Source organism: Camelus dromedarius, chromosome 17 (assembly GCF_036321535.1).
Source record: "Camelus dromedarius isolate mCamDro1 chromosome 17, mCamDro1.pat, whole genome shotgun sequence".
Lineage (NCBI taxonomy): Eukaryota > Metazoa > Chordata > Mammalia > Artiodactyla > Camelidae > Camelus > Camelus dromedarius.
The window spans coordinates 6,582,667-6,597,225 of NC_087452.1; the positions used below are offsets into that span (position 1 = coordinate 6,582,667).

Sequence of the window (14,559 nt, forward strand, 5' to 3'; positions counted from 1 at the left end):
AGAGGACAGGATGACTCAGCGTCAGTAAGCAGAAATCAGGGCTTCCATTTTCCGTACAGAAGTTTCCTGTGCTGGCCTGGGCAAACAGGGAGACTTATTTCCCCCTCCGCCAGAATAATAATAACAAGTCATCCCTCAGTCTCCATGGGGGATTGGTTCCAGGACCCCTGGGGTACCACAATCCATGAATGCTCAGGTCCCTTGTACAAAATGTCATTGTATTTGCATCTAACTGTGCACATTCTCCTCCATACCTCAGATCATCTCTAGATGACTTATGATACCTAATACAATGTAAATGCTATGTAAATAGTTATAAATACAATGAAATGTTATGTAAATAGTTGGCAGTACAAGGCAAATTCAAGTTTTGCTTTTTGGAATTCTCTGGAATTTGTTTTTCAAATATTTTCCATCTGCAGTTGGTTGAATCCTTGGATGTAGAACACATGGATATAGAGGGCTGACTGTAATAATAATAATAATAACAATAACAATAATAATAATAAGCAAAATAACAAAATCCTGAACTCTTCAGGCTAGAGGGAACCTGGGAGATCATTCTTTTCCTTTTTTTCTGTATGAATTTCTTTTTTTTTTTAAATTACAGAAGTCGATTTGCAATGTTGTGTTTATATGTATTCCTGTTCATTGTTTTCTGACTCATGTCCGTCAGTATACTAAATACACACGTCACCTCGAGGTTTGGATTGAGGTCAACGAAACTTGCACCCTACAACCCCCTTAGACAGTCTGTGCACACGAGGGGATGAAAGCTGCTGCAAAGTCCTACAGTAAGAAAACCTGTCTCATTTTGTTCAAGCAGCTTTTTAAAGCTTTTTATTTTATAGGTGCTTTTATTTTATAGAACTTAGGTTCCAAGGCCATGTGGCCAGTTGGCGATACAGCCAGGCGAGGAGCCAGACCCCTGCTTCATGCTCCAGCAGGCTGTCTGCTTACCTGAGCTGCTCACTGAATTGAGAAGCTAGACCATTATTTCTCGAACCGTGTTCTTTGGAACCCCAGTTTCATGACATGTTAATGACTATTGAGCTAGGGACACACACTCTGGGCACATCAGCTGAGGACACACAGAATTAAAGCAAGATGGACAGGTGCGTCTCAGAATCTTTAATGTGATGTCCCTGTGAATTACCAAGGGGATGTATATGGTTCCCCAACTTACATGGCCCGGGAATTCCTGTTGTGAGGAGCCTCACTCTGTGGATTTGTTTCGTGGTTGTGAGTGGAGGAATTCAGGTCTGGATCAGCAAGGTTTATGTTGCTATCTGCACGTCTTCCCACCCCACCCCAAGCATTGCTGCCCTTTCTGTGTGGAAAAGGAAGTTGGTCAGTGCAGCCAGCACCCTTCCATCCCTCTGACACTTGTTCTTTCACGTTCCAGAGCAAGGAGATTGGCCTGCAGATGCACGAGGAGCTGCTGAAGGTCACCAACGAGCTCTACACGGTGAGTCTTGCTCGGGCTCTGCTGCTGTCTGGGCTTGGGCCCCTTTTCTTCTGTGCCCAGAGCGGGATGGAAGCCTACCAGAGATCTGGGGTGACCCTGGGCCTTTGTGCTCTGTCTTTGTCCCGAGTGACCGCGGGTCATTGTGATGGGAAGTAACGACTCACAGCCCCAGCTTGACTCTGCACATCTCGGAAAGGGGCCCCAGGCAGGTTTAGTTTGTAAAGGTTCACAGAGATTCAGATTACCTGCCAGCTGTGGGAGTGCGTTACCTCCCAAAGCAGAAGACACAAAGTTGAAGTGGGGAGAGTGTGGGATGAAATCTCCTGAGGCTGGTTGGGGTTTCAGGTCTGGTCGGACACACTGATGCTGAGGCCCGCTCCTTACTAACTGTGGGAGCTGAGGCAGGCAGGTAGCTGTTTGGGTCTCAGTATTCTCATCTGCAAAATGGAGCACTGTTCTGAGGATCATATGAGGCAGGGGCGGTGAATGTGCCTTCCTGTCTCCAAGAAATAATTTCAGAATATCATAGTCTGGCCCAGAACTGACCTTGCTACCTGCTTGGTGGCAAGATCTAACTGGATTTGGGATGGGTGTTGGAATCCAAGGAGGTGAGTAACTGGGGAACACAAGCACGCTGGGTACGGTGGGGACATTACAGCCTGTGCTTCGAGGAGATTCCTCGAGGAGGAGTGAGGAGAGCCACAGACAGCCTGGGGGAGTGGGTGGGGTGGCCCAGCAGCCGAACTACAGGCCCTCCACCCCTAAGACAGTCAGGCCAGAGAAAAACGGTTATGTTTTAAATATGTGGCGATTCCTCATAAAGTTTCTCATTAAATGGGGGGGATTCTACTGCTAAAATTATACTTGAAAATCCCCGGTTTGAGAAAGAGCTGCAGGCTGTGAGGAGGCCCCTCCCTTTGGTGTTGTTCTCTTTCTACGTCCACGTCCTGTGTGGCCAGTGGGTAGTGGACCCCTCAGGGGCCAAGAGCCTTTGCCCAAGAGCCTGGACTTCAGGTTGGAAGTCCTGCCTCAGACTTTGACCTGTGATGGGGCTCTGGGCAAGGCATTTGTGCTTCTGGGCCTCAGTCTCCAAATCGGTAAAATCGGGTGCTGGTTCGTAGAGGTTAATCTATAAAAGTTGAAACACACATTTCTTTGATCCCAAGTTAAGGGGAAAACGTCGAGCCCTGACAGTTTTTAATTGGATCATTGCTGAGGGTAAAGGAAGAATTGCTGCTTGAGAAGACATAGGACTGAATCCGCTGGGATTGTCGGGGAGACTCGCCCAGTGGTTCACAGACTGTGAACCAGACTGTGGAGCCAGCGTCCTGGGTTCAAATCCAGTTGACAGATAGAAATAATAGTGCCAACTTATCACACTCCCTTGTGAGAATTAAAGGACATCATGGGGAAGGTATAGCTCAGTCACAGTGCATGCTTAGCATGCATGAATCCTGGGTTCAATCCCCAGTACCTCTATTAAAAAAATAAACTAAAAATTAAATAAACCTGATTACCTCCCCCTGCCAAAAAAGAAAAAAGTAAAAAAGAAAGGAGATCAGATACATAATGCATGCTCAGAACAAAGAGAACCAAGAAACCCAGCATTTCAGAAGTTCCCATGGTCCTGACACCATCACTGTCTGCACCTCCTCGGGAGGGTGAAACAGGCCTCATGCATTCCCGTGGGGGGCAGGGCGTGGTGAGAAATGGGCCAGGTTGAGAGCCAGATGAGATGTTTCTTCTCAGAATTCTGCAGAGGGTTTGGCTGGACCTGGTGTTCCCTGTCCAGGGCCTTGGAGCTCCAGCTGGGCTCCTCTGCTGGCTGCTGTCTGTTCACCCCATACATCTCCCCACTTGGCTTCTTCACCCCTGCAGTTCCCCTGCCTATAACCACCCTCTTGCTTCCTCTTCTGGTCTGTGTCACATTCTTTTTTTTTTTTTAATTGAAGTATAATTGATTTACAATGTTGTGTTAGTTTCTGGTATACAGCATAGTGATTCAGTTTTATATATATATTCTTTTTTATTATGGGTTATTACAAGCTATTGAAAATAGTTCCCTCTGCTATACAGTAGGACCTTGTTGTTTATCTATTTTGTCTCATTTTTCAAATCTAGACCAAACTCCACCACCTTAATAAAGCTGTCACCTCTGGGCTTCTCATTCCTACAGCAGTTTTTAAAAACCTCTTATCTTACCTTGAACGTCTCTGCCCTGTCTCTTCAGTTGGCACGCACACTCCCTGGAGTCAGATCTTGGTGAGAAGCTCTGCACTTGAGGCCCAAAGGCTTCGGGCAAGTCACCTCAGCCCTCGGGCTCACCTGTGGAACGGGGGACTGGCAACAGAACCTTTCTCCAATGTGGAGGGTGGATAGGGCAGGTGGTTGTCAGGGACCAGAAGGACAGTGCTGGTGCCCAGCACGGTGCCCTGAACCCAGCAGATGCTCCATGCACATTTGTCCCTGTGGGCCATGTGGCAGGGTGGCTGGACAGAAATGCCATTGGCCAGGCGGGCAAGGGGTCCCTGCTTCCTGTCTCACAGTAGCCTGGGGAGGGCCTCAGAGCCGGTGGGGAAGGGAGGGCCAGCCCCTCCCCAGCTTCCTCCTTTTGCTGCCTGCTGCAGACAAGTGAGAACATGGCGGTGCCAACAGCAACCCCCTGCTAGGTCATTTGTTGACGGCACCGAGTTTTTTAGTAGTTGTCCAGAAATTCATTTAAATTCAAGTATTTGGGGCTGCTTTCTGTGGACTTAGCACTGCAGGAGGCACAGCAGCAGGCGGTGAACATTTCAAGAGCTGGTCTTTGACGTGTCTTGTACACCCTTGCTGTTCCCAAGGTACTTGTCGAAGGAGGGAGGGAGGGCTGTATGAATAAATGAAAGAAACTGCTTTTGCCTGCAAGGAGTTTAGAATCTGCACACGGAGACAAGAGTAAACTTGAGAACCGGTGATATAGCCCCTGAGACAATGCCTAGTATGTGCCAGATACATGGACTCGGGGGAGGGCACCTGGACCATGACCCTGTGGGAGCCACGCCATGTTTTCCACGGTGTCCCCAGAGCTGTCCCCATAGGGCAGTGCTGGCACAGAGTAGGCAGTCATCAGTACATATTTGCTGACTGAAGAAATGAGAGGGAGAGAGAGTATGTGTGTGTGTGAGAGATGGACTGAGGGTTCAGCAAAGTGCTGGCTCCAGGCAGGCTACTGTGATCAAGACTGATCAAGCCTGGTGCCTCTGGATGGGTAGGAATTAACAAAGCAGATGGGGAACGGGGAAGAGGAAGGGAATTCTCACCAGGGGAGACAACACAGGATCATAGCAGAGCAAACTGACCACAGATGGATGTGGGTTTGAATTCCTGCTGCACGACCTCCCAGCTGGCTCCCAGCTTAGCCATATTGTCCTAGGTCCTCATTTTCTTTACTGTCAAAACAGGGATAATAGTAACATCTCTGGCCAGAATGTATCTCACACTGTATTAGATACTTTATATGAATTATTTCATTAACACACATTTTACATATAAAGAAACTGAGGCACAAAGAAGTAAAGCCTTGCTTAAGGCCTTTGTATCAGTTATCAATTGCTGGATAACAAATTATGTCAAAACTCAGTGGCTGAAAATGACAGCCGTTTTATTTGCTCATGATTCTGTGGGTTGGTGAACTGGGCTAGGTTCAGCTGGGCCCGCTGACATGGCTACAGTTTCCTGGCCAATGTAAGACAGAGCCCAAAGTGGGAAAACCTCAGTGGGCAAGCACTTTCCAAGCCTCTGTTTGTGTCCCGTTTACTGATATCTCATTGCCCAAGTCAAGTCACACCCAAGCCCAGAGCTGTGGGATGGAAAAGTAAACTGCTTGAGAAGTGACAATGCAAATGCGCATCCCTGAAGCCGTGGGGCAACCACTGTGGCCCTCTTTGCAAACAGTGCACCACTGTGCCCGGTTGCTGAGAGTACCCTGGACCCCAATCCCATGCCTCGTTACTAGGGATTTCTTTTGAACACTTTCTGGTTACGATGCCTGGTTTTCCTCCTGATATTATCAGAAGAGTCCAAGAGAATTCAAAAGAGTTAATAACATGTCTGTAACACTGAAAATCACCTCGCTAACACAGCCAGTACCCATCACATGCTTTGGGAAACACTGGCCCAGGGCACATTAGCTGGACTCTGGTCCTCAATGTTCATCTGTAAGATGAAGGTACGAAGAAGCGAGAGGAACTTCGAGGCTCCTCTCAGCCTTCTTCATGCCATGCCTGCCTGGGCAGGAGACCAGGGCATGTCTCAGACTCAGGGCAAGGCAGGCCCTGCCGGACTGTCACAGCCTGCTGGGCATATGCCCAGTTTCATCTAGGGGTGGCAGTGGTCCTAAGAAAAATGGGGGTTGGAGGGACGAGATTTCCCGCTAGACAACCTCCTCTCCCCTGTCCGCTCTCCTGCCGAGACATGCCTTCACTCAGCGTGTGTTTACTGACCGTCGCTGTGTAGAAAGGATGAGATGTGACAAGCCTTTTAGTGGGGATATGGACATGGCATGAGCAGAGAAGAGATGGTGTTGGATTTGGAGATGAATGACAGTGGTCTTTCCTGGTTGGAGTGGGAGGCAGAGGGAACAGCATCTCTGGCCGCAGAGAAGCAGGAAGCCAGGGTGTGGGATGAGTAGCCCCTGTTCAGCCAGTCAGTATTTGTGAGTCATGTGCTTAGTTGGGCCAGTTGGGACTAGGATTGTTATGGGTGGTGGGGAGGTTAGCAGGGAGGGAAGTCTGCCACTAGGGGCCTCATTCAGTAGCAAGAGACAGGCATCCAGTACAACCTGACATGTGTAAAAGTGGCAATTTACTGAATCTCAGAGGCTGACACACTTGTTTCGTTGTCTGTCTCCCCAGTAGAGTGTGTATTCTGAGGGCAGAGACCCTGTCTGTCTCCCACAGGATGGTGTCTTCAGCACCTGCTGTAGTGCCTGGCCCATAATTAACTGTTCAATAAATATTTAATACTTGAAGGTGTAGCTGCCCTCCCCCTTCAGTATACTCACCAGACCAAAGGCAGCAGAACAGCACCGCCTCGGTTTATCCTGCCCTTTTTCAGTTTTCCTCCTTCCTACTCCTCTGTGTCTCTTTCCTTCTTCCTTCTTTCCTTCCATCTGTCCTTCCTTCCATCCATCCACCCACCCATCCACCCATCCCCTCCCCGACTTGGTTTTGTTTTCCTCAGCAGTGTCTTCATGATCAGACAGGTGTCTCCCTGTAGCAACAAAGATGATCCCTGACCGCCCCCTCCCCACTCCTCACCTTCACCTCCGCTGCAGGCTCACTTCCTATCAGCTCAGCGCCCCCTAGTGGAAAGTGAGTACTCCCTTCCCAGTGTTTCCAGCAAAACTCCGGTGTCTCTAATTGGCCTGGTTGGGGCCCCATCACTGAGGCCACGTTAACACACTGTTACTGAGTGGCTAGGCCTGGGTCTCCTGCCCACGCCCAGGGGTTGGAGGGTAGGGTCAGCTTCCCATGAACCACATGGACTGAGAATGGTGGAAGGGAATTTTGAGGATTTCCTCAAAGGAAATCAGGAAGCCCTTCCAGAAGAAGGAGGACTGGATGATTCTAGGTAGAGGAAAAACAGCAGATGTCTGCTGAGGGGGAGGCCCTGGGGGAGGAGAAGAAAGTGGCTCCACTGGCTGATTTTCAAACAAACACCTGATGGTCTACCTTGTAAGCTGCTCCTCAAACCTGTTTGGCTCCTGCTTCTACCTGGCTTAATGCTGACGCTGCTCCCTTTGTGTGGAATAATCCACCCCCATCCCAAGCCCTGTTCACCCAGCTAACAGCGACTCTTCCTTCAAGGTTCAGTTTAGATATGACTTCCTCCAGGAAGCCTTCCTTTGGCACCCTGTGCACCCCTCATGGTAGCACTTGTCATGCCGTATGATGATCACTGTGTAATCATCTGTGTCTCTGCTAGAGCATGGATTCTGTGAGGGCAGAGACTCTGCCTGCCTCCTACACTGTAGCCTTTCCTAGTGTGTACCTAGTGCAGTACCTAACACACAATGCACTGTTCAGTGAATATTTAATGATTGAAAGTGTAGCTGTTGCCCTACCCCCAGATAATTCACCAGATCAAAGGCAGTGGAACTGGACCTCCCCCATTTTAACCCTCCCTCCATCCCTTCCATCCACCCACCTACCCACCTATCTCTCCATCTGTCCGTCCGTCAATCCACCCATCCATTCATTTCCCACCCACCCATCTCTCTATCCGTCCTTCCATCCATCCATCCCCCACCCACCTATTTACTTATCCACCCACGCATTTATCCAGCCAGCCAGCCAGCCAGCTGATTTTCATTCATTCATGCAAATGTATATGTATTTTTTTCGTAAATTCCTTTTTTAAAAATTGAAGTTTAGTCAGTTTACAATGTTGTGTCAATATCTGGCATACAGCATAATGCTGTACATACATACATGCATGCTGTACACATACATGAATATGTTTTCGAATTCTTTTTCACCATAGGTTACTACAAGATGTTGAATATAGTTCCCTGTGCTATACAGTATGAACTTGTTGTTTATCTTTTATATATAATAGTTAGTACCGGCAGATCTTGAAATGTCAATTTATCCCTTCCCAACCCTTTTCCCCTCAGTAACCATAAGTTTGTTTTCTATGTCTGTGAGTCTGCTTCTGTTTCATGCAAATACATATTGATAGCTGCTGGGTACCAGTCTCTGCTCTAATATAGGGAATGTGGTGGTGAACAAGGTCCTGGCCCTCATGGACTTTGCCCTCTAGTTGAGTTAGACCATTTAAAAATGTGCAAAAAGAATCAGCAAGGCAGTGATTACAAGTTCTACAGAGAACGTAGGCCACACAGAGTGTGGGTGGTCAGAGTGAAATGTGGGGACTTCCCTTTTCCTTCAAGGATGCCTTTGGCCTGCGCTGGCCCAGGGTCTCACCCCATACACAACTCTTGTGTGGCCCAGGGATGGCCCCGCCTGAGGGATGGAGGAAGTGTACATGGACTGCGCTGCTGGGAACCTGTTTTCTAAGAACTGATCCTGATCCTGCCCCAGCACGTCCCTGTATTCATGCTGTCAACTTCCGGACTGCCTTTGCCATCTTTTGCATTTAAATGCAGATCTGAAGGGCTGTGCAGACAGTACTTTCCTGTTTTCATAATCTGAGGATTTGGGAAGATGCAAAAGGCAAAGTGTACACGGCAAAGGCAGCATGATTATAAAAAAAAGTCAACGTCCACAGCTTGGAAGGCCTGGTAGTCTGTCTGGCTTGCTGTGTGACTTTGGCCACAGTGCTTGCTATTTCTGGGCCTCGATTTCCTTCCATCACAAGTTAATACACCAAGATTTCTGCAGGGCCTCTGAGAACCTATGAAACTGATTTGGGTCCAAGAACAGTGGTCTCAACTTCTGTGTCCCTGCACAGTGCTTCTCAGCATGTGCTGGGCTTGTTCTGGGAGGCCCTCCCTGGTAGGTTTGGGAGGGCTGGAAAGTGAAGTCCCTTCTGGCAGTAAGTTGGGTGGGATCCTGGGTTGAAGATGGGTCTCGGTGACTTGGCCTGAGCTGAACGCCTGTGTCCACCTCTGCCCCCCTTCCTAGCACAGCACTGTGGTCAGCCCGTCCCTCTGCCGTCACCTCTGCGGAGCTCTTTCCCAGCTCCCCTCTCTGGTCTTCACCTGGCGGCGGCACAGAGAGGACAAGCCTCTGCCGCAGTCACCCAGCAGATGGTGGGAGGGTTGAGTCTCAAAATCCAGAGTCCCCATGGGGTAGAGGATCCTTTCATCCCTATTTTGTGGTTTCCTCATTCGTGAAGAGGGGACAATAGAGCATCCACCTCATAGTGATTTTGTGAGAACTAAGTTAACATATGCAGAGTGCTGAGAGCCTGGCCTGGCGGGTACCAAATGCTCAGTAAGCACTGTTGTTGTTGTTATCAGGCTGCCCCACAGGCTTCGGGTAAGGATTAATTGAAATGCTCCTTGAAGGGTACTGAAAAAAGGGGTTTGCAAACTCTGAAGTAATTGATAATTTAAAATATTATTTAACACCTCTTGGACTGGCAGGATTGAGCAGACTGTTCTTGACTCTTGACTTAAGGATAATTAAAGGAAACACCTAGAGGACTCTGGGCACATGCAGTTAGACTCCTTTCAGAGAGGTCCCCAGGTGAGCTCTTGTGGCAGCTGACATAAGTCACCCAGGGTGATCAAGTTCACCACTGGGATGTGGAATTCCCAGTTGGATCACACAGAGTTTGGCTCCAGAGTGGTTGGGCTATGTTCTTCAAGCACAGGGTTTGTGGAACACAGTTCAGAAACTGTACTGGGTAGTCTGTCTCGTTGGAGGACAAGAAGAATACTCTGTGGTTCAAAAAGAGCAGAAAAGTAACCAGTGGAAAATGTGGGAGATTGAGAATGCCCAGCTGGGATGCTGACCTTGAGCAAGTAGATGGATGGACGCATGGATGATTGGACAGGAAGATCTAGCTGCAAATGGAAACACTCTCTCTTCCTCTGAACTACCCACAGCAGGGGATAAATTCGTGGTGCGATAAGCAGCCGCTGAGATAGGAAAAAATAAAAAGGGTTTTAGCAGGAATCATTGAACCCAGGAGCCACGTGGACTTCAGAAATGAGCAGCACCAGCAGCACAGTGAAGGAGCAAAGAAACCAGTGGTGTCCGTGAATCTGGAGGGATAGAGGAAAGGTTAAGAATGGGAAAGGGACCCAGAGACAGACTTCAGCATGAGATCCCAGCTCTTAGCCACATTATATTCTTCGGGTTTCCAGAGCCATGGTTTAAAGATGGTTGAAAGTAGGCAACCACTTCGGTTACCTGTAAACCTGCAGACATCCCCTTTGGCCACTGGATGTCGAGAACATGTTGATCTGGCACACTTTCTGGTCCCTTGAGTTGTTTGGAAATAAGCTTAGAGGAACCAGCATAGGAGAGGATGAAATCAGCAAGAAGGGCATCTCTAGAGGCTTTCGGGCACCCGCAGGTGAGCACAAATGGGCGGGATGCAGAGAAGTCTTCCCACCAAGACCCACGAAGAAAAGTTGATTGTGTTTTTTCATTTATTGTTTTGAAATTTGGGGAGGTTTTCAAGATGAAAGCAGGGAGAAAAGTGGTCTGTAATAAATTTTTTTTTCACATTAGCTACTGTTATCTAGAATGTAGAAGCACTTTCCTGAAATCAAGTAAGTAAGTTCAAGATTTTCAAACCCTCAGCCCAAATCAGGAGTCATATGGGGTGGTATTGCTCTCAGCACCTTATAAACATTAACTCATTTAGTCCTAACAACAAACCTGCAAGGTAGGTGCCGTTATTATCCCCATCTTCTAGATGAGGGAGCAGAGGTCGGAGAGGTTATGTGACTTGCCCAAGGTCACACAGCTGCAAGTGGCAGCATCAGGATTCAGCCCAGACGTTTGGGCCAGACTCCATATTCTTACCTAACGTGCTGTATAAGAGATGCTGCCCCCATGACTCCTGACGTAGGACAAAGGGAGCTTCCTGAACAACAGATCAGTGTTGTGATTTCATGATAAGGGCCACAGAAGGCTTCCTCATTCTAATAAGCTCATTTCACAAGGCTTTAAATGAGAATGAATAAGGTTATAATGTTAGCTATAATTCATTCCAAGGTCCTCGATATAAAGGGCCCGGCTAGTCAGGAGCATATTCCATCCCTAGGTGGAAGCCTCTGCTCTGTTAGCTGCTGTAATTATCCAAACAACAAGGGAAGAGAACCAGCAAAGCTCAGGAGCCATGAATTTCTGAAGTTCCTTGTGCTTCTTAGCATAGACAGATGATCATGCACTTAATATTGCAAAGGAAGAGTGTACTCCTAGTTGGGGACTGGGAGATGGAATACTGTTGGTATGGGACTGGCCAGCTTGCTCTAAGGCTGCCAGAAATACTCACATCTGAGCAAATGATAATGAACTAAGGAAACAGTATGATAGCATAGAAAAAGTGGTGAATTGGAAGTCTGAGACCAGGGGGAGGATATAGCTCAGTGGGAGAGTACATGCCTAGCATGCACGAGGTCCTGGGCTCATTCCCCAGTATCTCCATTAAAAAATAAATAAACCCAATTATGCACACCCCAAACCAAAAAAAAAAAAAAGTCTGAGACCAGATTTCTAACGTGGTTAGGTGTACACTTACTGTATGATCCTCCATTCCACTCCTAGGTATTTACCCAAGAGCAATGAAAACATACGTCCACATAAAGAATTGTACATGAACATTCTTAACAGCTTTATTCATAACAGCCAAAAACCGTAAACATCTGACTAGATAAACAAATTGTGGTATAGCCAGATGTGGGAATACTACTCAGCAACAGAAAAGAACTTCTGATACGTGCAACAATATGGGAGAATCTCCAAAAGAATTATGCCTGGTGAACAAGGGTAGACCTAAAAGAGTTTATGCTCTTTGGGTCAATGTATATGAAGTTCCAGAACATACAAAACCAATCTACAGGGACAGGGGCAAATCAGAGATCACCTGGGACTGGGGTGCGGGGCGGGGACCCACTGGAAAGGGGCACGAGGGGTCTTTTTGGTGTGGTGAGAGTGTTCTGCATCTTGACTGTGATGACGACCATACGGATGTAAAGCCTGATGGCCGCACTGGTAACGCTGCATGATCTTGGATAAGCCACTTTGTCCATCTGCGCCTTAGTTTCCCTATTTGTAAAATTTGGTGGTTGGATTCGATGATGTATCGGATTTCTTCTGACTCAAAAATTCCCTTGTTATAACAATATCCGACTCTTAATGTGGAAGTAGAATAGCAAAGTGCAATTTGCTTGATAGGAATTCATTTTATAGCCAAGGGTGAGTTTGTTTCTGAGAGCAAACAATATCTATTAGGTTATCCAATAATATTCCTTTTGGGAACAGAGCTGTTTGCAGGCCAATTTTACTTAAGGAAACAGCTGAGAAAATGATCTGCGTGTGAGTAAGAAGGATGTTCCCATGGTGTACTTGAGAGGGAGGCAAGCGTCACAGCTGGCAGGGCTGGAGAGGGCAGCTGGGGAAGGCATGGTCACCATTTCACTTCCTAGAACCCCCACATGCCCGGGGCCTGGGGTTGCCCTTTTCTATTTCCTCTCTACTGTGTCTGTTCCTGGCACTTAGTAAAGGTTTAATGACACTGATGATGCTGACGATGGCAATGGTGAAACTGCTGATGGTGACCATTGTTTCCAGTCCGCAGAGTTTGTGCAGAAGTAAAGTGCTGTGGGATTTCAGAGCCTGGCGTGGGAAGAGGGCAGGGACGGAGCTGACCGGGGTGGAGAACTTGGAAGGGAGCCAGGAGCACCAGGGCTGTCTGTCACAGCCTGTTGATTTCCCACCTTCCTGTGTCCCCAGGTCATGAAAACCTACCACATGTACCACGCAGAGAGCATCAGTGCGGAGAGCAAGCTGAAGGAGGCCGAGAAGCAGGAAGAGAAGCAGTTCAACAAGTCAGGAGACCTCAGCATGAACCTGCTCCGGCACGAGGACCGGCCCCAGCGCCGCAGCTCCGTGAAGAAGATTGAGAAGATGAAGGAGAAGGCGAGTGAGGGCCCCAGATGGGAGGTATCGGGGTGGAACAGGAAGGGGAGGGCACCGTGAGTGTCTAGGGGTGTAAGAGGTCAGTGTCCTGGTGGAGGCAGGGCTGGCTGTGCCTCTGCTAGCACTAGTTAGGCCTCGGGCTAGGGTTGGCAGCAGGGAGAGGCACTCAGCTGGCAAGAGAGCTGAACTGTGGAGACTCACGCCCAGCAGGCACATTCCAGCAGGACTCACCAGGCATTTGTGGAGGCGGGACTTGCTCTGGAGGTCACCTTGGTGGCTGGGGGACTGATTGGGACTTAGTGTGTCCAAACTAGAGGGAGCAGCACTGGACTACCAACCAGCACCTGGGAACCAGGGACAGAACCATCCTGAAATTGCCACTGCCAAGCCAAAGTCAGGCGACTCAGAATCCTTGTGTGTTGGTGCTGGAAAAGTTGCTTTTGTAGGGCATGGTGAAAAGGCGAGTTTTGGAGTCAGCCAGGCTGGGTTTCAAAAATGCACCATTTACAACAACCCTCTGAACTTCAGTTCTAACGTCTGACAGTGATGGCAAACAAATCCTCTTTGAAGTCAACCCTGATCAGAGCCCTGAATTGAGGACTGTGAGCCCTCCCCAGGCTTTAGTAAAAGACAGTGCTGTGATCAATTAATGATGTCTGCCATGGCCAGGGAATTTAGAGAGGCAGTGTGCATGCTGCTTTTTGTCATCCTAGACTAGGTTATTTCTAAGGTGCCATTCTTCTTAAAAGGCTATGATTTTCTTGTTGAATTCTCTGCGTTCATTCATTCCATGCAGTCAGCAAACATTTCCTGAGCTCTTTGTATTTGCCGAACATTGTATCAGATGTTTATTTGGGCTTCTATGACACTAATTCTATGATTATAGGATCCTACAACTCTTAAAAATGATAGGAGATTGAGAGGGAACAAAAAGCCAACAGGACCTGGATAAGCTGGAAAAGTAACCGGAGGCAAATAAACTGAAGTTTCTGGGTAGTTTCCAAAGGCAAAGAAAAATATGCTCCACAGCAACCAGGCTGAGGTGCAATTGAAAAATGGGCAAAGGATTTGAATAGATATTTCTCCAGAGAGTATACACGAGTGGCCAAGAAGTACGTGAAAAGACGATCAGCACTGTGAGTTATCAAGGAAACACAAGTCAAAACCACAGTGAGATACCGCTTCACATCCACCAGAATGGCTAAAACAGAAAGTCAGATAGTAACAAGTGACGGCGAGGACGCAGAGAAATCGGAAGCTTCATACATTGCTGGAGAATGTGTAAAATGGTACTGCCACTTCCTCAAAACGTTAAACATAGAGTTACCACCGGACTCAGCAGTTCCACTCCTAGGTATCAACCCCGGAGAAATTAGAACACATGTCCATACAAGAACTTGCACATGAATGCTCATAGCAGCCTTATGCATAACAGCCAAAGAGTGGAAACAATCCATATAAATGAATGTTCATCCACTGATGAATGGATGA

At 47.9% G+C, this 14,559-nt stretch overlaps 1 protein-coding gene across 5 annotated transcripts in view; it reads left to right on the plus strand.

Moving 5' to 3' along the window:
- The window catches only part of SRGAP3 (SLIT-ROBO Rho GTPase activating protein 3), a 220,639-nt gene that overhangs the window by 141,257 nt on the left and 64,823 nt on the right, over positions 1–14,559 (plus strand). For all 5 annotated transcript variants that reach the window (XR_010384781.1, XM_064496289.1, XM_031470812.2 and 2 more), the window contains exons 4-5: positions 1,406–1,468; positions 12,883–13,068. Coding sequence is in view for 4 of the 5 variants with exons in the window: in XM_064496289.1 (XP_064352359.1) it covers positions 1,406–1,468; positions 12,883–13,068 (249 nt within the window). In the remaining variant the exon portion in view is untranslated. The remainder of the gene's footprint in view (positions 1–1,405; positions 1,469–12,882; positions 13,069–14,559) is intronic.